Below are 27,751 nucleotides of genomic sequence, written 5' to 3'. Positions count from 1 at the left end.
ATGAGCTCCTCCCGGTTAAACAACAGAGCCGAGAGCCACTTTCGAGCCCAGGAGGAGCACGAGCTAGAGACCCTGGGGAAGAAAGCATGGGACAATCCAGTTTACAATGGCTCCCCCTCTGCCTCTCTGAAGATCCGAGCCATCTACAACCCCAAGGCCATTCTGGAGAACCCATACGAGAACATTGAGAAGCTGGGGGACTCCCTTCCCTACCAAGAAGAGAGGAAAAAGGCAGAGGATGTAAAGAAGAAACCCCTGCCCAGGTGCTGCTTCTATGTCTTCAAAGGCATCCGAGGTAAAACTTTGGGGTCTGGTTAGAATGTGTTTATAAACCCATGTGAAGAGCAGCCCTGGGAGCTGAGAGCCATAGAGCAGCTGTATAACATGGAAAGCTGCACATAGCTGTACTGAGCACTCCTAGTCTAACGTGCTCTGTCTGAGGTCAGGCAATAAATCTGTGTCAGCTCCAGGGACAGAACCCAGGAGTCCTGATCCCATGCTCCCTGCCTTATCTCTGAGGTGTAGCTATTGTCCCCATTTTACAGATGGGGACACTGAGGTGCAGAAAGGCTCAGGGGCTTGCTCGAGGTCACAGCCTAGAATAGAACCTAGGTGTCCTGATTCCAAACCCCGACTCTAGGAATTAGACAATACGCCCTCCCTAGATGTTTTTTATTCTAGAGGGGATAGTCGTGACCCCTATATCAACACTTTCTATATATACATGTATATAAAACTGGAAGATGAAAAGCCACCACACTATTGGGCTGTGGGGATTAATCTATAGGGACTGAGCATAAGAGCTATATGTACATAGCTTTGCTAAAAGATAACTGAGGTGGGGGACACATAGGGAGAGGGGAATTGTTTAGGCTGGCACAAGGGGCTAGATGGAACAGTAAGGGGGCTAAAAGCTAGAAACACTCATTTAGGCTGCATCTTGGGGCAGCTCCCGGCAGTGGGATCTAGTCCATTTCCGAGTATCTCCCAACAGAAGGGGTGAAGCCCCATTGCTTGAGAAATTAAACACCAGGCTGGAGAATGCATTAAACTGTAGGGAAAATCCCTGCACTGGTGGCCAATGAACTGGCAACATAACCTAGCAGGGTTTTTCCCCCACTGTAAATTCTGTGACGTTCTAATCACGGTTTCTAATACAACCCTTGTGCAAATGTACCCACTGTAACATGGGTGTGTAAATCATAGATATGCAGGGCTGGACGGGACCTCAAGAGGTCGTCTAGTCCATTCCCTGCACTGAGGTAGGATTGAGTACGTCTAGAGCATCCCTGACAAGTGTTTGTCTAAACTGTTCTTGTCTAGACCAGCTGTATGATGTCTATAGGTTATATTATCAAAGATTTCTGGGCTGCCATTTAGAGCGAGATCCAACACCCATTGAGTCTTCCCACTGATTTTGATAGGAGTTGGATTGGGTCTCTAGAGCAATTGATGGCATCCCTCAATGGCGCTGGGATGTAGATCTCCCTTGGCCCAGTAGCACAACTGGAAACAGAGGCTGAGAGAGGAGGAATGTGCCTACAGGGGATGGTAGGCTAATGCATTATTTACTTTGTTTTATTCTGAGGTCTACAGTCCCCACAGGACTCCTCCTTTGTTCGGGGTGCTGTGACATAATTAGAGTGTGATGCTTGAAAACCAAGAGATCAATCATTCCAAAACACAAATCCCTTTCCAGATACAATCTCTGTGTAATGCTGATGTCAAAGAAATGAGAATGAAAACCCCTATGGTACCATCATGTCCTCCACTCCCTCCCTGACTAATCCAGTACTGCCCCCTGTAGGCAAAGATTACCCATGTACAGAGCAGTGCCATCAGGATCTGATCCAAAGCCAGAAGAAATCAAAAGAAAACCGCCCATTGACTTCAGTGGGCTTTGGCTCAGTCCTTAATGTATAGTCTAGTAATGACATTTGACCTGCTGCTAGCCTTTTGCATCCTCACGGTACTTGCAGATACTAATTTAATTAATTTTCACTGCACCTTATACATGGATCAGAGTAACAGCCATGTTAGTCTGTATTCGCAAAAACAAAAGGAGTACTTGTGGCACCTTAGAGACTAACCAATTTATTTGAGCATAAGCTTTCGTGAGCTACAGCTCGCTTCATCGGATGCACAGTCTCTAAGGTGCCACAAGTACTCCTTTTGTTTTTGCTTATACATGGAGAAACTGCTTATAATGCAGGGCTCGCTTGGTCTTGAGTCTCCTTCCATCCTGTCCCCCGGGAGGAAGCTGATGATGTGAAGAACAATTTAAATTTTTTTATTAAAGCTAATGTTTAAAAAATTATATAATACATAGGTTGGGAAAAGAGTGTCTGTACATCTGGGAATAGTGCTTAGATTATCCACAAATATAAAGTTAGTTTTTAAAAGTCATATGATACATAGAGTACATAATCAGCAATAACCCAAATTTAGGTGACTAGATTTAACAATGCAGTTTAGATATTAGAATCTAACTACTCAGGTACATCACTCAAGAAAAGTTGTACAGGGATTTGGTTGTGGAAAGCAAAATATATCAATGAGTGGCAGTTGTCCTGCAATAATTGAGAATTAGGTTGGTTGTCTATTTAGAAAATACAGTACACGGGAAAACAAAGTCCTGATAGAACTCAGTCCCCAACACAGCCATCTCGGCAGCTTTCCGATCGGCAGAAGTGTCCAGAGGAGAGCCAGGCAGTGGGACAGGCCAGGTGGTGGGTGCATCTGGGGAAAGGCGTGTTTTCTAAGCCGTAGGTTAAAGTTGGGACTTGGCTTGGATGGCTTTAAAACTTGGGAAGAGTCCATGTCCTTGAAGAAGCTGTCCCCATCAGTGCAAACATCGTCTGGGAAGGAGTTCTGCTACATGGCTTTGTTCCATAGAGGGAGGATGGGCTAGTGGTTTGGGGGCCAACCTGGGATTTTTGAGATTCTGTTTGAATTCCAGGTTCTCCGATGGCCTTCCTGGGTGACTCGGGCAAGCCACATTGCCTCTCTAGGCCTTAGTTCCCCATCTGCAAGGTCAGGAGAGTGGCCCTGCCCACCGGGAAGGGGGAGGATTGTGAGGTGCTTAGACACTGTGCTAATAGGAGCCTTGGGTAGGTAGATCCCTGGGGATAGGAGCTGAGCCAATCTCCAAATCCTAGCTCTTTGATTGCACTGGGGATCATGCTCATCTTTGTCTTGACATTTCTTTTTCTGGGCCATATCCTCAGCTGGTGTAAATCAGTGTTGTTGCAATGACTTCAGTGCCAATTGACCCCTGCTGAGGAGCTTGTCCTCTTTATTTCCCCACCTCTGCCACTCTTTCCTTAATACTCCTCTGTCTCTTCTCCCTTGTTTCCCACTGCCCCACGATTTGGCAGACTCCTGGGGGATCTCTTAGCTGACAAACAGGCACAGTGTTATTGACCTTCCCCACCCAAACACGCACCGGAACATACGTCATCCTGCCTGGGAGTTAGCTCAGCTTTTCCCCATTGAGGGCCCCTGGCGTGGGTTCTCCTTGCAGCTGCTGTGTCCTGTGCACCCAGAACCCAGTGTTGGGTTGGCTGGTGGTGGTGTTTGCAGATATATTGTGCTTGCTGAAAGGAGAGCTTTAGTGGAAGAATTACTGAGCAGTGCACAACCTGCTCTGGGATGCAGGGGAGACAAGATCCCCAGCTGGTCTGAATCAAGGTAGCTCCAGTGAAGTCAATGGAGAGGTCCCAATTTACATCAGCTGAGGATCTGGCCCATTGACTGAATGGGTTTTGGGGGGAGGTGAGTAGCAGGCTTTTGGGATCCTTTCTCTTCTACCCTGTTCTTAAGTTCCATGGCCTGTGCCCCAGCCTGTGTTTGAAGGCATGGCCACAGCTCCACACTGGACCCCTCAGGACAGATGCGTCATTGACTAGGGTCTGGTCTCTTGAGAGCAGTGCAAAGTGCTTCCATTCCCTGATCTCCAAGGATGAGGCAGCCCGCTGGCTTCTCCTGAACACTCATACTGCAAGAGGTCCATTTTCCGTCACACCATCCCTTTCTGCTGAAGTCATTACACTTCACAGAACCATAGAGGTTTTGCCAAAATTTCATTCTGGGAGGGGAAAAGGGAGCAGGATGGGAGAGTTTGGACAGTGTTGAAATGTCATGTTTTGATGCTTTCAGAGTGAAACATTTTGATTTTTCAGTTTGCAGAGAACTTTCGCTTCAATTTTTGTAACAGGTACATTGTAGCCTAAACGTTTTAAAAGGCGACATCAAACCGGAACATTTTGATCAATTCAAAACAATTTTTTTCCTGGGAATTCGAGGGTTTGTTCCTAATTGCAACAAAGACAAATGTCAAAATCTCAATCTTTCGGGAAACAGGGTATTCATGTCCTCGCAGCTCTACTTGCTCCTGTTATTAACATTACCTGTAGCAATCCTTTCACCTCTGGCATCAAAAGATTTCAAAGCACTTGATAATCATTGATTCACTTTCCTGTGAAGCCACTAAGGGAGATATATGGACTGACACTTGGAAAGCGATCAGAGCCCTCCATGGCAACTCAGGAGCTATCTCAGAGGAAAGACCAACCCTGTAGTCCTTATTCCAGCCCACACTGGTTTGAGGGGATGTTTAGCTTGAGTTAGGATGGAGCAAACCCCACGTCCTGTGCACAGGAGCCTGTTGTGGGTTGCCAGAGCAGATTGAAATGCCCCAGCTGACCCTATTGCACTTCTTCACATGTGCACAGAACATTAGGGCAGCAAGCAAAGGCCTGGTGGTGAGACGAGGCCCCATCTGCGTGCTGGAGATCCAGCCCTTTAACCCTTTACTGCCTGGTGGTGTTTGTTGATTGTTACAATAGGGCTTAGTGGCCTCACTGTGCTGGGTGCTGCACAAACACAGAAGGTATCCCAGCTCGAGGAGATATACCCATGCTAGCGCAGTGAAAAGAGAGTATGGCCACTGCGGTCCCAGTGGCCAGCTGCCCCGAGTACATGCCTATGGTCTCGGATGGGATTGTACTTGGATCAGCTAGCCTGTCCCCTCACTCATGCCGCTGCAGCTACACCCTGTTTTTAGGGCGCTAGTTCCATCAGAGCTAGCACAGGGAAATTCCAGCTTGAGGAGACGTATGCTCCCAGCTCGCAGTATAGACATACCATTAGAAAGAGCCAGTACCTGCTCTGAAGAGCTTGCAGTCTAAATAGACAAGACAGACACAGGGAGTATTGTCCCTATTTCAGAGATGGGAAACTGAGGCACAGAGTGACTTGGCCAAGGTCACACAGAGAGTTTAGGGCATAGCCAGGAATTGAACCCCAATCTCTTGAATCCCTCTCCAGTGCCTTAAGCGCATAACCGCTTTTCCTCCTTGTGGCTGAGCTGTTCCTCACATCCAGGGTTTTGTTTGACCTGGTAGAGCTGTGAGATTTTGCTCCAGATGTAGATTTGGCTTCCACTCCCTCCTCCACCCCCCATAGCTCAGGGGCGTTTGCATGCAGGGTTTTGATGTGAAACCCATCTCTGGCTTGGAGACACCTCAAGACACGCGAACGCACAGTAATTCTGCTGGCCTCAAGTGCATGTGACCCAGTGAGGCAAACAGCAAACTGGCCGGGCTGCTGCTCTGAAAGGCAGAGACCGGCATGTGACGATGCAGAGCAGAATGCTTTCCACTCTGCTCAGCGGCCGTGAACAGCAGGGAGCGAGTGCACGGCACTGCACCATGTTGGCACACTCCAGCCCAAATGCCCATCCTCTTTCTGTCAGAGAGCACTCAGGGTATTCAGGCTTTGATCAGGCGGAGCTGTGCCCATCTCTCTGCCCCAGGTGTGTACAAGGGCTGGGACCGTATGAAAGGAGCGAGAACCATTGAGATTGCTGATGTGGATTAAGCCGCTCAGCTTTCAAGTGGAAGTTTAGACATGTGTGGGTGAAAGTTTGAGTGATCACACAAAGGGCCCATTAGAGAGAGAATGAGCAAGTGCTTTAATGGACTCAGGCAGTTCATTAACTGTGCGCTGTCAGGTCCTTGGAGGAGAAAGCTCTATTCGTCCTGATCAAGCATTAGGCAATGCTCAGTGAGCTGCTTCCACCATGTCAAGTGCACAGGGGCTCAAGACACAGAATTAGCTCCTTGGGGCCAGCCCCTCCGGGGTGTAAATTGCATTGAAGTCAATCGAGCCACATCAACTGACACCCGTGGAGGAGCTGGGCCTCGATTTCCTGCAGCCCCAGGGTTTGGGGTCAAGGTGTTTGATTCAAGATCATCTCTTCCAGGGGCTCCTCAGGGTTTGTGCATTGCCCAGGCCCAGAGATTTTGGGTGTCATCAGAGAGACGCAGGAAGGCCCGTGCTGACCCTGGATGCAGTTCAGCTAGGGAAGTCCTGCCTGGATGGCCAGTGTCATCACGTGGACATGTGAGGCTGCCTGTCAGGTGCCCTCTTCCCACCCTGCCAGGCACTTGCTCTTCCATATACAGAGACCTGGCAGGGCCAGCATGCCACTGAGCTGCCACCACTCAGACTGACAGGGCTTGGTCTGCCTCCTGCCAACCCCCCACCTGTGTGCTGGCCGGCCAACCCCCCACCTGTGTGCTGGCCATCACACAGGGAGAATATTGTCCTGCGGCCTTTGCGGAGCCCTGATGGGGAGGGCAGGGGACAGAGAAGGAGGCTAGAGGCAGGAGGGAGGGACTGACGGGGCCTGATGAAGACAGGGAGAAGCACTGAGGAGCTCAGTTGAGAGGGCAGGGGAGTGGTGTTGTGCAGACTGATGGTGCAGATGGGGACACGATTACCAGCAGGGAAGAGAGGGTGACTGACTAGACATGTCCCGCTGGATCAGGGCTGAGGCGTGCTGTCAGCATGGGATGGACAAGCTTGTCAGATGGCCCCACTTGGGTTGTCAACAGTAGGGCCTCAGTGAGGCCCCTTCAGCATGAAAAGCATGAGTTTCCACCACGTGAGCTAAAGGAACAACCCCCTTCAGCTGGCACATTAGTAGATTCTTATCCTCTTATGTGGACCAGCTACTAGATGAGCACAAAGACCCAGGGTCTGCTGGGATCAGTGACACTTTCACCGCCCTGCCTGTACCGCATCACTTTAGTCAGTGGGGCTGTGATGCCAACAGTTTCCAAGGGCCTTTCTATGGGCATTGAGCAGCTAACTCCTCTGACAATCTCGCCCTAAATTCACCTGATGCTGCTTTATGCTTAACAGGCCTCTGGGGGACAACTCTGACTGAGAATACTGCTGAAGACCGAGAGCTGTATGTAAAGACCACGCTGCGAGAGCTGCTGGTTTATGTCATCTTCTTGGTGGATATCTGCCTACGTGAGTAGCTGCCCAGATGGCTCAAGGGTGGGTCTGTCTGTGTGTGTGTAACTCTGTTTGGGAGGGTTTATGGTTTGGACGTCTTGGCTCTAATTTATGGGATGTTTAATATCTTGTATGTGCACCTAGAGCTCTGGAGGGCACATTCTTAACTAAATCAGTAAAATATCGACATCATGTAATGGTAGAGAGAAAAATACCTAATTTATTTCGCAGCTGGCCAATGCCAGATCTTGGTAATCTTTAAAACAGCTTGGAATTTTTTCATCAAAATGGTCAGCATACAAATGTTCTTGTGCGTTGACCTTTTACAGGTTTTTTTTTTTTTGGTTGGGGAGGGGGAGAGAGAAACATATTTGGCTTTCAAAAAACTGTTCAATTTTTGAAAAAAATCCTCACAGTTTGGGGGTTTCGCAATTCAGTTTTTCGCTGGCACAAAAGTTCATAGGAAATTTTGGGGGGAAATCAAGAAAAAATTTACCCGGGGGAAAGGAGAGGGCATTTTTGACTAGCTCTAGTGGTGATTCTCTAAGCTCCCATGGCACCGTCCATCCAGCGGTCCCAACGGCCTCTGCAGACAATTACCTAACCCTCACCAAGTTCCCTGCATGGGCGTTAAGTACCACCAGATCAAGTCGTAGGTGTTGGTAAGTAGTTAAGGGGTCTGAGTTTCAGAAGGGCTGAGACCCACATCTCCAGGTGGCTTTTGCAGGAGCAGCGGTTGCACAGGACCTCTGAAAATGATGGCCTAAGCGCCGTGTCTGAGTTCAGACAGCAAATTGAGGGCAGAGAACCCAGGAATCCTGGTGGCCACTGCCCCACTCTAACAACTGCAGTGCATTCACTGATGCTCCTTTCTGGGATTGTCAGAGAAGCAAACCCCCAGCTGGCTCCTGAGAGAAGCACACATCACGAAGGAGTCCTGCACAAGATGAGCAGAAGGGTATTTCTTCACTTCAGAGTTGCCCAGGCTCTTACCCAGGTGTCTCCCCTAACTCCCATCCACACGCAAAACCCTCGCACGCGACTTTGGTGGTGCTTGCAGCCAGGGCCGCCCAGAGGATTCAGGGGGCCTGGAGTCTTCGATGGTGGGTCCTTCACTCCGGGTGTGTTTGGCGGCACTGAAGGACCCATCGCCGAAGTGCAGCTGAAAACTCTTGTGGGGGCCCCTGCGGGGCCCGGGACCTGGGGCAAATTGCCCCACTTGCCCCCCCCTCTGGGCGGCCCTGCTTGCAAGCACCACCAAAGCTATCTGCCCAGCCAGGGCTATTGGCTAAAACCTGAGTGAGGCTTTCATGTGGGCTGGTAACCTGCCCACTTCGCAGTGTGGACACAGGCTAACCCATTGCAATGCTGATTAGTCCTTCCTTCAGCGCCTTCCCGCGATTCCCTCCATCTAGCCAGAAGGACCAACAAGTTCTCCCACAACTCACTGGGAAAGAATCAGAGCAGCTCAGAAAACTGCAGCACAAGAAGCTATGGAGTGTGCTGACGACACACCCAGGGAAGCACAACCCCCATGAGGACACAGAGTCTCGGGTATGGCTTTGCGGCGTGACTGCTCACACCCAGGTGCCACTCGCCCAAGAAGACATACCCTGAGTGAAGGGGGCACTCAGCATCTCAGACATCAGCACTAGGCCTCTGCACTAGGCGACTTGACATCTGCTGCTTTTAAGCCATGCTTCCCAGACCTCAGTGCAAGCTCTGGCCATTAACCTCTAACATGCCACTGGGGATTTGCACAAGAGCCCCTCCTCAGAATTGTGGCAGGAAGCTCTGTAAGGGCAAAGGACAAATGCAAACAGCCAGGTCTCGAAGCTTCCTGGAATCCGAGCTGCATTGTTCAAACACACGCAGGGAGCTGATGTTTCCCCTTTAAATCTCAATGGGCCATGAGGGAAGGGTGGTTAGGATGATAACGGGAATGGCAGCTCACATTGTCCTCGGGAGTGGATTTAATGCAGCTCTGTACCGAATACTAATGTACTTTGTGTGGGCAGAACAATTGCTGTTTGCTTTGGGAAGGTTCATTGTTATCTCAAAGGAGCACCTGTGGCATTGCATGGTGCAGTGGATTATATTTCATGCACCCCATGGCAGAACAGATACACAAAGGTACCAAACGGGGTGGTTATCGCTCAGGCACAGGGGGATGGCATCCCAATCAGTCTTCCAGTGTGACTGGGACACGCACCTATTCTGAGTCATGCAGAAGTCTGTTTTTTGAACATTGGTTGCTTTTTTAGGAAGCCCTTTCATTGGGGGACAGGTTTTATGATTTGCAGTGTTTGATTCTTTGCCTGGGAGAGAAGTGTGCGTGTGTCGTTTGTGTTAGATCCCACTCAAAGGTCTGGATCCTTGTTGGGTGAAAACTAATCTAAAGCTTCCCACCAAGGGAAGTCCCTTGAAGTCTTCAAATCCAGGCTGGATGCCTCTCTAGCCAGGCATAAGTTCTTGGGCTCAATACAGGGGAAACGGGGTGAAATTCTCTGTCCTGGGATATGCAGGAGGTCAGACTAGATGATCAAACAGCCTTGGAATCTATGCACTTATGACTCCTAGGACTTGAACGATGGCTATGCCCGGCAAAATGCCTGTGTAAGACAGTGGATGAGTAAGCAGAAAGAAACAAAGCTGTAATCGGCAAGGTTTCTTTATCAACGTATAACCACCATCAGCTTAGTCATCACCAGGGATTAAACCCTGGTTCCTCAAAAGCTTAGACCATGAGCCTCTGCAGCGGGTGCTAAATGTCTATGCCACTTGGGTGCATATGTAACCCTAAGGAGGTAAGGAGTCCCATTGACTTCCTGGGTCAGAGGGTGGAGCAGGTCCCTGGAGCAAGGCCAGGGGAGCTGGAAAGGAATGGTGACTGTGTCCCATTTCCTTTTCCAGGCTGCCCCTTATTCGGGGTGAGCTGTAAAGTGTCAGCCCTGCCCACACAGCAGATAGGTTGGCTGCTGCTGTTTTCAAGCATTGTCACCCTTTAAAAGTTTAGGTGCTTCTGTATGGTAAAAAGGAGGCCCTTTTAAACCTGTCCATCTGGGGTGCTTGCATACAACCTGCTGCTCTGGAGAAGCCCAGTAAGTCAAGCCACTGCTGCTCTGAAATAGATTTCATCCCCAGTGAGAGAGGCCTCTCTGAATTCAGAAATATATTTGCTGAGGACTTTGGAGAGTCCCTGAGCATCACATTTTTCTCTTCCTTCTGCATTCTCTCCTCTTTCCTCCCAAACTCACCTCTACTAAGGTAGAGCTGATATTAATGTTAGTCTCTAATATTTATGTGCAAGGGAACCATCCCCCTCTCTCCTGTTTTCTCCTAGTGACTTATGGAATGACCAGTACAAATGCCTATTACTACACCAAAGTGATGTCCAACCTCTTCCTGCATACCCCTTCAGACAGCGGGGTCTCCTTCCAGTCCATAGGTAGCATGGCTGAGTTCTGGGGGGTGAGTACAACCAAGTACGGTCCCCAGGTTCTGGGAAAGGGAAATTTTCCCACACTGATGCCATGTAATCCATTCCTGTGCTGGCCCATGTCCCTCTGGGCAGTGTGTGGTTGCTCCATTTGCTTCTGCCTGTTGATTGACTTCTGTGATTGTCCATGTTAGTTCACTTCCTGTGTGAACAGTAGAAATTTCACTGTCATTTGCACACATAAAATTCACCAGCCATTTCTAGCTATTTGAGCACAGGAATTATTCCCATTACTGTGTGGCCTAGAGGCCCTGAGATGAGAGCCCCATTGCGCTAGGCACTGTACAGACACATGGTGAAACAGTCCCTGCCTCAAAGAACTTGCAACCAAAATAGAGAAGACAGACAAAAGATGGGAGAAAGGAAGTGCTATTATCCCCATTTTACAGATGGGGAACTGAGATGCAGAGAAGCTAAGTGACTTGTCCAAGGTCCCACAGGAAGTCTATAGCAGAGCTGGGAATTGGACCTAGAGCTTCTGCGTCTTTCTCCAGTGCTTTAACAAGAAGCAGGTTCTGATTTATGTGTGATAACCACATGCCTAACCAGCTTGAAAATCAGGCCCTGGCTCTCAGCTTAGGTAGACTGAGGGAATTTGATTGCAAGTCCCTGTAGCTTTCATCCGAATAACAGATAACGATGGAACAGGTGCATAGGATCCATCGGATTTCTGCTAAAGAACAAGCTGAGAAATGATATGGCACAAGCAGTGTGAATGCTGGTGAGACACCACAACCTCTTGTGCTGATCAGACACCTAGAAATAGCTTGTAACGAGTTGCCTTTGTCTGTCTCTGCCATTTAAAAGCCTACCATGAGCTAAGGATCTGCCTTTCCCCCACTGCACCCGGGCATTGGTTCACCATTTTCCATCCTATCCTCCCCTTTTCCAAAGGCATCCCCCTTCCATCTAACCATGATACAGCTGATACCACCCCACTATTTAGCAATACGGGGAGGGGAAGGGCATCATGAGAAGCTGACACCTAGTTGTGACCCCCAGGTGAAGACCCCTGCCCAGGGGCATCCCATTGGGTGGTTGCCTTGAGCCAGATGTCTGATTCCTCTTCTTTTGCAGTATGCCCAAGGCCCATTGCTGGATAGCTTGTACTGGACCAAATGGTACAACAATGAGTCACTAGCTCACAGCACCCAGTCCTACATCTACTATGAGAATCTGCTGCTCGGTGTCCCACGTCTGCGCCAGCTGAAGGTGAAGAACAACTCGTGCGTGGTGCATGACAACTTTAAGGAGGACATTTCGGGCTGCTATGATGTGTACTCTGAGGACAAGGAGGAAAGAGTCCCCTTCGGGCTCATCAATGGAACCGCGTAAGTGCGCCCCTCCGACCAAACTCCTTTGCATTGGAAAATCTTTGATTGACTTTTGCTGGCACTTTGGCCAACTTTTGCTAAAATACCATGTGAAAGGCTAGTCCCATGGGCAACAGGATGTTGGGGGTGAGAATCCCGTGTAGGCCTGCAGAGTTCTTTCCCTCTGACTCCCACTGGCAGCCAGACCAGGTGGGTCCTGTTGGCTCCAGACCAAGGATATTAAGAAAGCTTCAGTGTCTCTCTGAGGCTGGAGCAGAAGAGGTTCCTGCTGGGAAAAACCCTAGGAACCTCCATGCTCAGGAGAAAACTTAGGTTGAGACTCTTGTATTTGTAGTTTAAGTTGATGAAGACACCATCCTGGGAGAGAATATTTTTGGACCAGATGCAGTGAGGGCACAAAACCCACTACTTCCCCTGTAATATCTGTGACCCATGAGAAAGAACCAAGTCCCATAGGTCTTGATAGCCTGTTCTCAGCCCAACCCAAGATGTTAGGATCATTCAGTTAAGAACTGGGACTTCTGGATGCTTATCCAAACTGAACCAAACCTGCAAAACGTTTTGAAGTTCACCTGCTATTAGACTGTATGATTTCCTCACCCTTGGTTCGTATTAGGATACTGGTTGTGGAGTTGCCGTGTTATAGTCCTAGAATATTGAGATGTGATCATTTTGATTAACACTGTATGTGACTAGGTCAGTAAGGTGAACTTGCTGTATACTGGGTTATGAGACTTGCCTGTCTGAATGCATTGTTCTATCTTAAGACTGTGGGAGAAACAAGCAGGGAAGCCACACAATGGACCCTGGTAAGCAACCTCTGAGCAAACACTTGCAGGGTAATTACAAGACAGAGGGGGAAACTATTAGTTTTGGGGATTCTATGTCCTGTCTCCAGCAAGTTGCAAGGCTTGTTCTGCCAGTGCTGGGATTAGCAGGTCAGTGAGCCAGACACAGTTACAAAAGTAAGTTGGTCTTTGGGAAGCAGGGTGATCAAAAGGACTTGACCGTTTTTTTTAGAGAAAACTCTCCGTGAAGGGGAGGAGTCGGGGGAGAACTGGTTTGTAAGTTACAGGAAGAGACTGTCACGCACACCTGAACAGTCTTGGGGGGCTCTGCTGGAAGCTTAGATCTGCCAAGGTCCCCATGTGGAAGACGAATAGATCCCTGGTATGCTAGACACGCGCATTGTCTGTTCATTGTTTTCAGGTCTGTTCTCTCTATAATGCTGTAGTTCTACCTAAATCATACTTTGCTTTAAAGAAGGCTGTCTGGTCATTGGGCAGCACCACTATCATTGCTGCTGGAGGGAACAGAATGGCAGGCGCTGAAGATAAATCAGGCCTGCTGCCTAATCGAGGGTGATCACAGGGGGCTGTGGCCAGGGCCCAGTCTGAGAGTGGGAGATTCACATGATTCCACCCTGAGAAAGGTGACAGGTAAAGGCCAGCCGGGGTCAGAGGCGTGACTAGCCCTGTGACGGCCAATGCCTTGTAGCAGTGGCTGTGATTGGGGGTCCCTGTTGTGCTAGGTGCCAGATAGCAACACAACGCGAGACAGCCCCAGCCCCGAAGAGCTTCCAGTCTAAACACTCCAGTGTGGCAAAGGACAGGAGGAGAAGTGGTTTGCCCCAGGCCACCCAGTGGGACAGCTGGTCCCCTGAGTCCTAACTCTGTGCACTAGCCATTGGGTCACGTTGCCTCTCAAGGGTTGCTTGTGGATTTCCCTGTGTAGGTGGAGGTACCATTCTGAGGAAGAACTGGGCGGCTCATCCCACTGGGGTCGACTAACCAGCTATAGTGGGGGAGGATATTACATAGACCTCAAGCTGACCCGGGAGGAGAGTGCGGAAGCCCTGCAGGTCCTGAAGGAGAAGCTGTGGCTGGACCGGGGCACCCGGGTGGTCTTCATTGACTTCTCAGTGTATAACGCAAACATCAACCTGTTCTGTGTGCTGAGGTAGGTGGAGAGCTGTGGAGACCCTTTGATCCTCAATCCCACCGCGTAGCACTGAAAATATGACATCCACACCCTGCCCTGCCTAGGTGCCTTTAATCCAAGGTTCTCCAAGCACTTTACCACATTAATGAATTCAGCCCCTGTGCCCCACTGGCGGGTAGGCCCTTATCGTCCTCCAAGCCTGCAGCAGAGACCTTGAGTGACTTGCCCTAGGTCATATAATGAGCTAAAGGCCGGGTTGGGGAGAGAACCCAGGACTCCTGGCTCCCAGTCCTCTCTAATCAGAAGGGACGGCGGAGGCATGAGTTCTGACTTTTGAGACGGGGTGACATCTCCTTCCCTGAGCCCCTTCGCTTTTGGTGCCAGCTACTGCCATGATTCAAGCACTATAAAGACCTGCAATAGATCACTGGGTGTACGATGAACTGCGCTCAATCTCTTCCTGGTGGCTGTGTCCAGGGCAGACAGAATTATGGGTCCCTAATGTAACTATTGCCTAAGGGGAAGTATCATTTAGCTGGTAGCAAAGCACTGCTAGGGAAGTGCACGCTGGCCAGCAATAAGTAAACAGTCCGTTATACAGATGAAAATTGGACACAATCCAAATAAACTCCTGTTACATTCTCGTCCAGTCTCCCCAGCAGATCCTTCACCTGCCCAGATCCCACTCCCTCCAATGGGCCAGCAGTGCCTCGTTTTATCAGATTGGGGCCCCATTGTGCTAGGTGCTGTATGTATCCCTCGTGAGAGGCAGTGCCTGGGAGCAGTGGGAGCTGCTGCGTGTGGAGCCACTTTGAAAGTCTGGTCCCACCCAGGCTAGGGACTCAGGCCCAGGTCTTCTTAGGTGTTTAGGGACAAGCACCCATTGAAATCAATGGGACCAGGCCCCTAAATACGTTTGAGGATCTGAGTGTCAGTATTATTGGTAGCTGCCACGCGGTTAATAAGGAGCCTTTATCTTACCACCATAACCACCAGCATTTCACTGGTCCCTGGTTCCCTTCTCCATGTGCATTGAGGCAGCGGAGATGAGTGAAAAAGCCACATATGTGTGCCTGACTCTCCCACACCCATGGGTTGGCAGGTGCATCAGAAGGAGGGGATGAGCCCAGTGCATCTCAAGAACATACAACAGTCTCATGGTCATTCTGGTTTCCTTCTCCCCTTCCAGGTTAGTAGTTGAATTTCCAGCCACCGGTGGTGCAATCCCCTCCTGGCAAATCCGCACGGTGAAGCTCATCCGATACGTTAGCACCTGGGACTTCTTCATTGTGGCCTGCGAGATCATCTTCTGTGTCTTCATCTTCTACTACGTGGTGGAGGAGATTCTGGAGCTGCGCATCCACAGGCTCCAGTACTTCACCAGTGTCTGGAACATCCTGGATGTGGTGGTCATACTGGTGAGCAGGGGTGGAGGTGGGGCAAAGATGGAAAAGCAAAAGGAAAGTTAAGAGCAGGGGAACTAGCCCAGACAAAACAAGAACTGGCCCAGACCTCTGCCCTAATCACAGACTGAACCACTAGAAGGAGACAATCGCATGCACTAAGGCTGTGACTTTCAATAGCAGTTAGGTGCCTTTGCAGATCTCCCCCTCGAGCACGTGCATGGCTGGATGAGGGGCTAAGCCAGTGTGTTCCTACCACCTCCCTGTGTTGCCAGTACCTCCAGCGGAATAGCCCCATGGACTGATATCAAGGAGTTCTCTGACGTTTTTAGCCCCCGTCCCCAGTGAACCTGGAGGCCCAGCGGTAATGCAGGCTGTTTCCTCTTGTCAGCTGTCCATCGTTGCCATTGTGTTCCACATCTTTCGCACCATCGAGGTGAACAGGCTGATGGGAGAGCTGCTGAGGCACCCTGACATCTATGCAGACTTTGAGTTCCTGGCTTTCTGGCAGACCCAGTACAACAACATGAACGCAGTCAATCTGTTCTTCGCCTGGATCAAGGTACCGCATGGGCTCCTGTGAGAGATTCTGCCACCTGAACAGCACGTGGGGAAAGAATCTAGCAGGCCACAGTTCAGGGGCTCTAATCTCCCCTCCCCTGGTGTGGACAGAGAGGAACAAATGCAGGTGGTAATGGGGCAGGCTAAAGGAGAGGAATATCTCTGCCTCGGGTCCCACTCTCTGCATGGAAGCCCTGCACACCACGGGGTCTGTGCTCCGGAGAGATGGGGTGAGCTGGGAGCTGTGGCATAGAAAAGGGGACGTTATGGTGTTGAGCACCATGTAATTTTATCCCAACTACAGAAAAAAATCCCCCAACGTGGAAATGTTTAATTCCAATTGTTTTGCAACGAAAGGTTTAGCTTCTCGATTCAAAATGACTTTTCCTTTTGAAATGTCCTTCAGTTTTATTTTTGTAAAAAATTAAATGTTAAGACCCTCCCCGCCACCCCAAAAAATTCCCCACTCGAAATCTGCCCATTAGAAAAGCCAATTCCCACAGGTGGGGGCTGGATGGAGAAATCAGAGCCCAGGCGTCAGCCTTTCTCCTGGGAAGTTCTGCATCCACAGCCCTGGAGAGACAGGTCGTCTTATCCGCACAGCAGACAAGATGCGCAGCATGGGAATTTCCCACAAACTGCCCGACCCTGCCCTGCTAGGATCTCCTCTAGGACAAAAGGGAAGGCCAGTTTCCAGACCCACTTGATCTTGGCACCTCTGCTAACGTTGTCATGGATGATAATTGGAGCCGATTTTTGTGGTGATTTTCCTGGCATGGACACACTAGGAGCTGGGCTGAGACAACCAGCTCCTTTCACATCAGTCCCCCAACAGCCATTGGCTGGTAATGACCATCGGTCAGTGCTGACCTTGCTGAATGACCATTTCAGACTCAGGCAGCGACATGCCTTTGGTACAAAGCCAACAGGTTGTACTCTGTATTCTATGCTTATCTGGCCCTCGTCGCCTCAGTCAGTAATGCATTTATCCTCACAACACCCCGGGGTGGTAGGGCAGGGCTACTATCCCCATTGCACAGATGGGGAAACTGAAGCACTGGGAGACTAAGTGTCTTGCCTAAGACTCACACAGGAAGTCTGTGGCAGGAACTGTACCCAGTCTCCCTCCTGGACACCCTAACCATTGGACCATCCTTCCTCTCTACCTTCTCTTCTGCCCTGCTGCATTGTTTCTTGCAGTGATACTATTAACTCGGTGTGTGCATGTATTTGAGAGATGTCCACATCTTACCTTACCCCTGTCTTTTTCCCCCCTAGATATTCAAGTACATTAGCTTTAACAAAACAATGACCCAGCTTTCCTCCACGCTGGCTCGCTGTGCCAAGGACATCCTGGGTTTTGCCATCATGTTCTTCATTGTGTTCTTTGCCTACGCCCAGCTGGGCTACCTTCTCTTTGGGACACAAGTGGAAAACTTTAGCACCTTTATTAAATGCATGTAAGTGTGTTTCTCTCTCCTTTTCCCTTCCCCGCTCACCGTTTCCTGCCACACTTCATTCTCCGGCATCAAGTGCAGTTCTTCTCTGTGAAGACACAGCTGGGCAGTATCTTCTCAGCAGACTCGTCCCTGCGTGGGTTCAGCGTCACAGCTGCTCGTTTTAGTGAGACACCTCAGTTGTCACTGCATGTCAGTCCCTGCAGAGCCAACGCACCTCTTGGAGAGGGAGCTGGCTCCTATTCCTTCTCATTCGTCGTCAACAGAATTATCAACTGCATTCCATTTAATGGACATGAAACTTTTTTTTTACCTTCTTGAAAGGAAGCATTTTGGTGGTCCTGAACTGAAGTTGTTTGCAATTTTCAGTCTTTGGGAAATTTCATGATTTCAACTTTTCAGGGCAGAACGAAAACAGATTTAGAGTTGTTAGACTCCCCCATGGAATGGAAATTCCATTTTCCAACCAGCTCTGGCTCTCCCCAGCCCTGCTGGCACCAGTACACCCAAGCACGGTGGGTAAATTCCCCTCTAGATCCATACTGAGCAACTCAGCCCCAGCTCCAAGTGGTGTGCACTGAGCCTCCTGGCTGTGTGGGTTTTGTAGCAGGTGGGTCCTTACTTGCCTCTTGGCTACGTCGATTAGGGAAAGACTCGGGGCCTGATCCAACGTCTGTGGAAAGACTCCCATTGACTTCAAAGGGCTATGGATGAAACCATTAATGAATGATCTAACTGCACTAGTTCAAATGAGGGATCCCTTTATTGTCCCCCTAGCAGGGTGATCTGTGCTGCACATGACCTGCACAAGGGCAAATTCAGCTCAGTTACACCCAGGCAGCCATACTGCAGTCATGAGGCCGGGAGGGTGCAAGTGACAGCAGCCTGCAGCTCAGTGTGTGGGCAATCACCACAGGGATTAGGAAGGGAACTTGGCTTGGGAATTTGTTTGTGGGGCGGGGAGAGAAAGAGATACAGTGATCACAGAGCAAATCCCCTCCTCCTCACACCCCCTAAATAAAACGGGGAGGAGAAATCACTGATTCATGCTAGAGCTGGAAATCCAGGGGGTTACTCCCATTAAAATTACTCAGGAAATGAGGGAGGAAGTGGGATATTTCACTTATATTAGGAAAAACTAACCCCTCCGAATGGATTCCTTTGCATCCACCTTTTCTACATCCCTTCTTGCTGTGGCTCGAAGACTCCAATTCTGTGGCTTCTAGTTTAAAGCAAAAGTCACAGCTTTCACCTCTAGGGCTCCACTCCAAATCCAGTCCAGCCAGTGGCCTCTGCCAGCTGTGTCCATCTCACTGGACAGCTGCTCAGCCTGTGCAAAATGCGTTTGAGGGCCTCAGTTCCAAGTGGCCAAATGTTCACAGGAGAAAATCCCCCAACCAGATTTGCACTGAGCCCCTGCTGGCTCCAGGGTGGGCTTGGCTAGCACGTGAGGTTTAATTGGAACATGACCTCAGTCATGTTAATTCACATGATGTTTGCAGTCAGTGTAGATGGAGATGTATCTAACATCATAGCAGCAGCTCACGGTTAGCTCCGGTTCCAGTCGGACTTACCCCGGAGCAGATGACATGATGCTAGACAGGATGGAATTGTAGGTGAGTCGTGTTACTTCACTTGACTCTTCAAGGTCCTGTTCTAACACTAATGTCTAGTGAAAAGCTTCCCTCTGTGGTTGAAATTGTAGACGGGTTTTTACACAGAGCCATGCCATGCTAGCCAAACACTGCTATGGACTCCCCCTTCAGGGGCGCATAGCAGAGTTTTATTCCACAGACCTCAAGGGAGAGGAAAACCTTGTCTGTAACTGTCAGGGACCCAGGGCTGCCTGGCTGTGGCTAGTGAAATTTCATCTGCATGTTGGATGGGGCCTCACTTGGCCTCTTGTCGGTTGCTTCAATAAGCCCAGCTGTAGGAGACTGATCTGGATTGTCTTTTAGCTCACACATCATCCACAGCATTGCTAATCATATGCCTGTTGCAAAATCTCTGAGTCACAGTCTACAGCTCCGTTGCACCTTAACTGCTGTCACCTACACCCTTCTAATCCCATAATATTGTTCCTAGAGGCATGAGAACTACACACGATCACCGTGGTTGAAATTTTCAAGGCCGGCTATGGGAAAACAGTGGGAGGCAGTGTTGCCTGGTGGAAGAGGCACTGGACTGGGGCTTGGGAGACCTGGGTTCTATTCCTGGCTCTGCTACTGGCCTGCTGGGTGACACTGGGCAGGTCATGTCCCTGGCTTGTGCCTCAGTTTCCCCATCTGTAAAATAGGGGTAATGATACCAACCTCCTTTGTAAATCACTTTGAGATCTCATGCTTTTCAGCTGCAGATCAGAGCTATTATTATATGTATGTAAATCCATCAGACAGCTTTGACAATCTCAGGCCAATCGTAGCGCTCTATTCGCCATGCTGATCAACACAGTGTGGGCACCTCCTGCGAAACGAGACTCAACTCAACCATTAACATGTTGGCAGAACAAATGATTTGCTCAGCTCTCGCTAGCACTGTAGACCCATCTTATGCAGAAATCTAAAGGCAGGAAATGCATGGACAGCCAATGTGATGGAAGGCGCGCAGGTAAATACGTTTCATGGGCTCAGCCCTGTGAAAACGGCCAGTGAGTCGTCTTGAAGTGTATGACTCTCTAATACGTGTCAAGCTGTGTTGCCGATACACTGCAGGCGCGGTGCTGACCTTGGGCTCTTTCCGTTCCTAGTTTCACCCAATTTCGGATCATACTTGGCGACTTTGACTACAATGCCATTGACAACGCCAACAGGGTGCTGGGGCCCATTTACTTCGTCACCTATGTCTTCTTCGTTTTCTTTGTGCTGCTGGTGAGCAAAAGGGGCTAATCTGCCTGCAATGATTATTATTATTCCGTGCGTTGCAGCAGTGCAGACCAGACTGAGGTCAGGGCCCTGTTGGGCTAGGTGCTGGACAGACACACAGAAGGAGACAGACAAGCACATTATTAACCTGCCCATTTTGCACATGGGGAACTGGAGCCCAGGGAGATTCAGGCCCAGATCCACAAAGGGACTTGGGTATTGCCAAGGTGACATGGCAATCGCTGGAATCCATGAACCCTGGGCTGGGTGTCTAGGCTCCCTATGCAAGGCCAGGGGGAGAGATCCCTTCTCCTCAGCAGGTAGAGGGGGAATTGAACCAGGGTCTCTCACATGCCCTAACCACTGAGTGAAAGGTGCTAAGGGAGGCTGCCAGCTCCTTGGCTCCCCAGACATTGTGTGGCATTAGGCACGCTCAGAGCATGCCTATCGGATTGGACCCCAAAGGTGAGATTGGCAGGAATGCACTTATCTTCACCTGGCCTGAGGCTCACGCTGGGGCCTGGACGTAAGAAGGGCACCCAGGCGCCTGCCTGCGCCCGTGCTGTGCACACCCAGAGGCAGAAACGTAGGCACCAGCAAGGTTGGGTGGCAGCTAAGTTGGGGGTTCGTGCGTCGCAGGGCTGGGATGTCTACGTTTTTGTGGATTTGGGCCCAAGGCCACAGAGGGAATCCTGCAGAGCCTGGAATTGAATCTGGATGTCCTGGATCCTAATCCAGTGCCATAAGCACGAGCCCCCCTTCCTCCCTAGAGAGCACTGTGCTGGTCTATGGTCACCGTCCCCTCGCCCCGGGCCCTGTGTTTTCAGTGGAAGCATCACTGGGTGTGAACGGCTCCGTTTGTCTGATCCCTGCTGACAGATACTGTGCTGAGCAGCAGTGTTGCTGTCTGACTACAGAAAGTCACTTACAAACTGCTCCTTCTGACCTCCCCACCCCAAACGCTGCCGCCGCCCCGGGGCCATAAGGGAGGAATAGAGCTGGTGTGGGCAGGCCAGATGGCTCAGTCTGCTTCAGCTAGTTTCTCCTTTCTCTAGAACATGTTCCTGGCCATCATCAACGACACCTACTCAGAAGTCAAGGAGGAGCTTTCAAACCAGAAGAACGAGCTGCAGCTCTCAGACATCCTGAAGCAGGTTGTATAGAGCCCCATCACCCCCAGCTCACTTTGTCCTAACACACCAGAGAGCGAATGCAAATCCACAGGTCCCAAATTCACATGAAATGTACTAGAGAGGGGCCTCCGCCAAGCCTCCAGATCCATCCCAGGGGGCAGGAGGAGTTCCACATCTGGAGCCAAACATGGCTGGCCCTGTTGGCCAAACTCCCAACATCCCTGAACTTTTGGGGTCTTTGAGAGCTGGGTCTACATTTTGTGGCTTGAGCCTCTCTCTCCCTCCCGACTCCCAAATTCCCAAGCAATAGCTGCCACCAGTGCTGATCTCTCTCCTCTGTAGCATGCTCATGGCCACACCCCGAAATTTACAGCACATTTGTTTCGTTCCAAAGGAAAGGTGGTTTTCTTCCACCCAAGTGAAAGAGAAGCTTGGCAGTGGAAACAGGGACTGTAGGAAGGGGCCAGGGGAAACTTATTCCTCAGACAAAGGCAGGCATGTGCGCTCCAAAACCACCTTCCCTCCAGTGCCCAACTGCAGTCAAAGTGCTTCCAGATAGCCTTGAGGTGATGCCCTCTGATCAGATCCAGGGGAGGGGGCAGACTCCAGACAGCTGATGTGAGCAGGACTCTCCCCTGGGGGCAAATCCTGAGGTCATATTCAGATTCCACCTGGGCAGAACTCCTTCCCCCCTACCCCATTGGAATCAATGAAGTGGTGCCCCTTTCTGCCTATGCGGTGTCTGCACTGGGCAGGCACCCTGTGAGTGATCGCAGTCAAGACTCTGACTTGGATGACTGCGCATCAGCAGCCGCAGCTCTCCCAGCCGAATCAGATGGAAGCCTCCCCTAGCTGAGGCTGTAGGAGGTGCGGGGAGTCTGCCCTGGCTGGAGCTCTGTGTTAAGCAGTGATGCTCCTGGCTTGGGAAGGAAGGTGGCTCAGTCAGTGAAGAAAGTCTTGCGTATACGCAAGACTAACATATCCCAGTGTTACCTGTATCATCTGGCACCTGTGCAGTGTTTCATGGCTATCTCTGCTTTGCTTCTGTCTGCCCTGCATCTCCATTAAACCTCCATGTGCATCTCTGACCCCAGGGCTATCACAAGACGCTGATGAGGCTGAAGTTGAAGAAAGAGCGGATTTCGGACGTTCAGAAGGCTCTCCAGAATGGGACAAAGGAGCTAGAGTTTGAGGATTTTAAGAACAGTTTGAAAGAGTAAGTTAGTCAGTTCAAGGGCCCCAATTTCCCAGAATGACTCTGCTTCGCTCTTTGTGAGCGGCCCCCAACGTTCATTACATTTCTGCTGCAATGCGCAAACATGAGGTCTTTCTAAACCCTAGTCATTTAAGGGCCAGATCCCTGTCCAGTGTAAATCAGCATGGCTCCATTGCTGTCACTGGAGCTGCACCAATTCAGACTGGCCACGGATCCAGCCCTAAATGCCAGGCAATGCAGAGTGATACCTCCAGAAGTGAGCAGGGCTGTGCTGTGGTGCATGGGCCAGCTCTGTATCTGAGAGATGATTGGGTTGTGTCTGTGTCCTGTGCCTTTCCATGCGGAGGAGTATGCCTCTCGGGAGTGGGGTGAGGTGGTGGAAGGCAGCTGCCTCATTTTATGTCAGTTCAGATGCAGAACGTTATAAAGGATGGCACCATCTCTTTCACATGGGCTCTTTACATTTGTTCTTTCTTTGTTGTTTTCCTTAATGTGTAGTAAATTTAGGCAGAGAGCTACCTATTGCATCTTTTATGTACAGGAAAGTACATAACAGCTTTCACATGAGCCCATATCCACTACCACTTCCTCTTGCACCTTAGCCAGCATGGCAGCAAATTCCAGCTTGCCATGTTGGTTTTCAGTGTCCTCCATGTGAACCATCTCAATCTGATCTGCCCAACCTTCTAGCCACCTCTTACCCCCACCCACCCACCTTGCTTCTCCAGCCTCGGTTTTCCCTGTCTTTCCACACTAGGTGAAAGAACAGTGTGTTGCCTTGATCTGTCCCACCTATCTGGAGTTCACTCTGCTACCCCCATTAGCTATTACCTCACTATCTCCCTTCAGTCTAGGTTAATTGATGAATTTAGATTCTAAGATCTTCGCCTGCTACCCGTGAAGCAGTTATCCACTTTTGGGCACTGGAAAAGTCCAACGTTAAATTCTCACCAGCAAACCCTTCCTTTCCCCCTCCATTTAAAGCTGTATAATAAATGGGATTTTCCTGTCATTCTCATTCCTGTTTAGCTGACTTTGGGTTGTGGCTCTCATTTGAGTTGTGCAAATAATGGATTTTTCGGCTCACAGGTGGTTCTGAAAAACTGGAGCCGGGGATTGTTTTGGGTTGACCCAAAGCTTCACATTTTTGAGCAAATCAGAAGGTTGAAGAAAATTTGGCTTGGATTTCACATTTTTACATTTTTTAAAAAAACCTATACAATTGAAAATCTTCACAACAGTCATTTTGACCCCAAAAAATCAAGAGGTTTCATCTGGAAAATGTCAAAACAAAACACTGCAACTTTTTCAGACTTTTTTCCCCACCACAATTTGGCAAAACAGACACGAATTCTCGAAACGTTTTGGGTGTTGTCAAATCTGTGGCTTTTTGCCAAATATAAAAAAGTTCCTGCCATAAAATGTCACCCAGCTCTGGTTCTTCTAACCTGCATTTAACCACAACGCGCTGCTCTTATCCCAAGGCAGGTACCTCAGTGGCACTCCCTGGTTTAGAATCTAGTAACGTACTGAACTGCTGTGTCTTGTATCTTCTTGGATCCATTCTCTTTGTCTCCTGTCTTAGGCTGGGTCATGCCGAGCATGAGATCACAGCTGCCTTTTCCAGATTTGACAAAGATGGTAACCAGATCCTTGATGAAGAGGAACAGAAGCGAATGAGGCATGACCTAGAGGAGAAAAGGGTAAAGGATGGGGCTATGGGCTGAGGAGAGAACCCTTTTTTGACACAGTTCAATCTCCAAAATTCCTTGGGTCTGATCCTGGGGCAGGCTTATAAAATAAGTGGGTGCCGTGCCTGGATTCTGCATACACCGCAAGGGAAGATGACTTTTTGACAGCTTGTGTCGTTATGTATTAAATATACCTTGGTAAGTCTACAATCCAGCTTTCTGTGTGTGTGTCTCTCTTTGTCTTCTAGGTTGCTTTGAATGCAGAGATTGAAAACTTGGGGAAATCCTATGGTGATAACAACCTGGATGAGAATTTGACCCTTGTGGATGCAAAGAACAATCACATCAATAAGTCCACCTGGGTGTCTGAGGAAGAATTCCAAATGTGGGTCACTGCTGGTGCTAGCCCAGCGTCTGAAAGCAAAGGGCTTGGTTTCCTGATGCCCTGCCCCCTCATGGAGCCACATCCACCTGTGCCTCACGGGTGTGAAATCTTTTTCCAGCATCCCCTGGTCATGTTGTTCCCCCACCGCGCACAGCAAGGCCACGCCGCGTCTGGCCCCTTTTGTGATGGAGTTCACTTATTTTGTGAACGCCTTGCTGGGAAATTTCCTGGCATGTGTCTGCATTAATCTCTCCAGATGCTGCTGCAAGGGGGGGGTCATGCTACAGACCCAGGTTAGAGGGTGGAATGGGCACCCTCAGCCCGTGGAACCAGAAGGATTTGTGTAGGAGTGACCCTGATTTACACCAGCTGAGGATCTGGCCCTTATTCTCCGCGTGTGAGGATGTAGGCAGGGCAGAACTGTTTCTCCCAAAGAGGGAGCACAGTCTAGGGCTTAACGCACAGCAGTCCAGAGTCCGGAGATCCTGGTTCTGCCACAGTAGGCAGGATCCTGAGACAGGCATGTAGGGCCATACCGAGACAGAGGTTGGAGCAGGACAAGGCGGCTCTGGGAGGCTCACCTAACCATGTGGGGTAATAGCTTGGCCCCATCCACATTACCTGGCCAATGGTTAACCTGCCTGGGACATAATTTGTCTTAAGCATGATCACTAACCACAACTGAAAGCATAGCCATGGACCCAGAGCCTCAGCTGGTATAAATCAGCAGAGCTTCATTGACTGGGCTGAAGCTCTGCCAGCTGACACCTGTGGGGGGATCTGGCCGGGCTCTGTATGTTCTCTGCTGCTGACCCTGTCCTGTGTCATAGGAGAAGGTTCACAAGGGCTCGTGCTCTCTTCCACAGCCTCCTGCGACGGGTCCTGCAGCTGGAGCACTCCATTGGCAGCATTGTGTCCAAGATCGACTCAGTGGTGAGCAAGTTGGAGATGCTGGAGAGAAACAAACTGCAGAGGAAAGACCTGGTGGGCAAGCTGCTCGACAACATCAGCAAGGTCAGTCGTCCTCGGACAGACACCCCAGCCAGCTCCCCTGCAAGCAGGCCGTGTCCCCGTCCGACTGGCCTGGGGGTCTCTCTCTGCCTCAATGCACTGGGTCAATTAGCAGCTTGTTTTCCAAGCCCTGCTCCTATAGGAGTGCTCAGCGCTTTGAAAGAACAAGCCCTTTGCGTTAAGGGTTGATGTGACACCAAACCTCTTGCCTGCAGGGTCCCAACCCTAATGCCCAGACCACATCCACTAGTGGCACCTGGCCCATTAATTATCACCTGTACACAGACCTCTCCCTCCTGCAGAGCACTTTCAGATCCACTGCCAAACCCACAAAGTACTCTCAGAATGGCCATGTGAACACATGGGAATGCTGGGAATGCTCCAGTGAATAGACATTTGCCTGAGCATTCCCTTGGAAATGTGCATTTGCAAGACATTCTTGCAAGCAGCATTTTGCAGAAAGGAATTGCACACCTTTAAACAAGACTCTGATGAGGCTAATCGGGGCAAGCCCTTGGTGGCCCATGGAAAGTATATAGGGCTTGGAGAGGAGACCCCAATGAAAGCGCGCAGCCCAAGCAGCGCATGGCCCTGGTTCTCTCCATCGCCACAGTTGGAGCCTTTGGTAGTGTTCATGGTAAATTGTTGACAGTGCAAACGTCCATTTCTTCCCCTCGATAACAGGAGGAACAGCCCAGCCAGGAAGAACTGCTCCAGCGGAACCTAGACCTGCTAGTGAAGGAAAACCAAGAAGGCTGGGAGACAAAGCACATGCTGGGAAGCAACCTCAATGGGAGCTCTCCCCAAAATGGTAATAGCAACTACCCGAACCTGGCCAAGTCGGGGTTACCAGGCTCTCAGGTGCCCAAGAACACCTGGCCTCAGTCTAACGTGCACTTCTGACACCCATCAGAATGCTCCCATCCCACCTTGGATCCCAGGGTACTAAGTCAGTCTCAGCTGATTCCCCGTTGTTAGACTAGCCACTAAGAAGACAGACTGTACCAAAGATGTCTGTCTCAGCTGATGCAGTGCAGAATCATGGATGTTATTGTTTTTTATTTGCCAAGTTGTGTAACACCATAGATCTAGAACTCCAGGTTCAAACACCTCTGGGCTTCAAGGAAGTGTTCAGACCTGGATCCAGACTGTGCTGCTGGCTCCTATATCTCTAAATGGGTTGAATTTGTCCTGTCCCCCACCCCCTGTCTCCCCAAGATCTCCCCCCACACACAGAGTCCATTACAGGTTACAGTCGTGGGGGGCCGGTAAACAAGGTGGGATATATGTGTCTACTTAAGTTGCAAAGAGAAACATGCTAATTAACCTCAGGCCCGCCAAGAGCAATTGCAGGCCCCATGGCAGAACAGTCATTGGGCCCCCTAGAAAGGTCCACCTGACATTTGGGCGGTGCTGTGCCTGCACTGGCTGTTGCCCAGCGAGCTGCTGGGTGCGCTCTTCTGGCACAGCCAGGGCTTCGACATGTCCACCTGGCTGCCTTCGCTGCCACCGGTACCACCCCACACATGCCTAGGAGCCTTGTGGCCTGCCTGGCCAATTTAAAAGGGCCCAGGGCTCCTGGTCCCCACTACCGCAGTAGTGGCAGTGGTCAGGGTCCTCAGCGCCCTTTTAAATCGCCCAGGGCCCTGGACAGTTGCCCCCTTTGCTCCCCCACACCGCCCCCGTCAGTGGGCCTGGTTGACCTTGTTCATCGCTTCTACTTTTCCTCTGTCCCAGTCCCTCTGCACCTCATGGCGATAACCATGCCTTCACCCCCTCACTCAGTAAGCACAGAGTTGAGCTGAGAGGAGTCTGGCTGAAGTAAGGAGGCGCTCTGAGGCATAGGTGGGCATTGGCTCCGTTGCTGAAGGCAGCTTTGAAAGTGGGCATGGGGGGAGGATTGCAGGGGTTGCAGACAGTCGAGCAGGGTCACTGCGGGGCACCTTTAAGC

General features: G+C 50.2%; 1 protein-coding gene across 1 annotated transcript; it reads left to right on the top strand.

The window, feature by feature from the left end:
* PKD2L1 (polycystin 2 like 1, transient receptor potential cation channel) lies at positions 1–27,010 on the top strand. The gene is made up of 15 exons (XM_074959887.1): positions 1–295; positions 7,210–7,323; positions 10,652–10,779; positions 11,885–12,138; positions 13,876–14,100; positions 15,272–15,500; positions 15,877–16,047; positions 17,325–17,506; positions 20,250–20,370; positions 21,420–21,518; positions 22,592–22,713; positions 24,299–24,416; positions 24,653–24,789; positions 25,656–25,803; positions 26,485–27,010. Exons 1-15 carry the CDS (start codon positions 1–3, stop codon positions 26,701–26,703), a joined length of 2,562 nt encoding a protein of 853 aa, XP_074815988.1. The 3' UTR covers positions 26,704–27,010.
* Positions 27,011–27,751: the final 741 nt, after the last annotated feature.

This window comes from Natator depressus, chromosome 7 (genome assembly GCF_965152275.1).
Source record: "Natator depressus isolate rNatDep1 chromosome 7, rNatDep2.hap1, whole genome shotgun sequence".
Lineage (NCBI taxonomy): Eukaryota > Metazoa > Chordata > Testudines > Cheloniidae > Natator > Natator depressus.
Note: the sequence above shows the minus strand (reverse complement) of the source record. Positions and strands in the feature narration are given on the sequence as shown.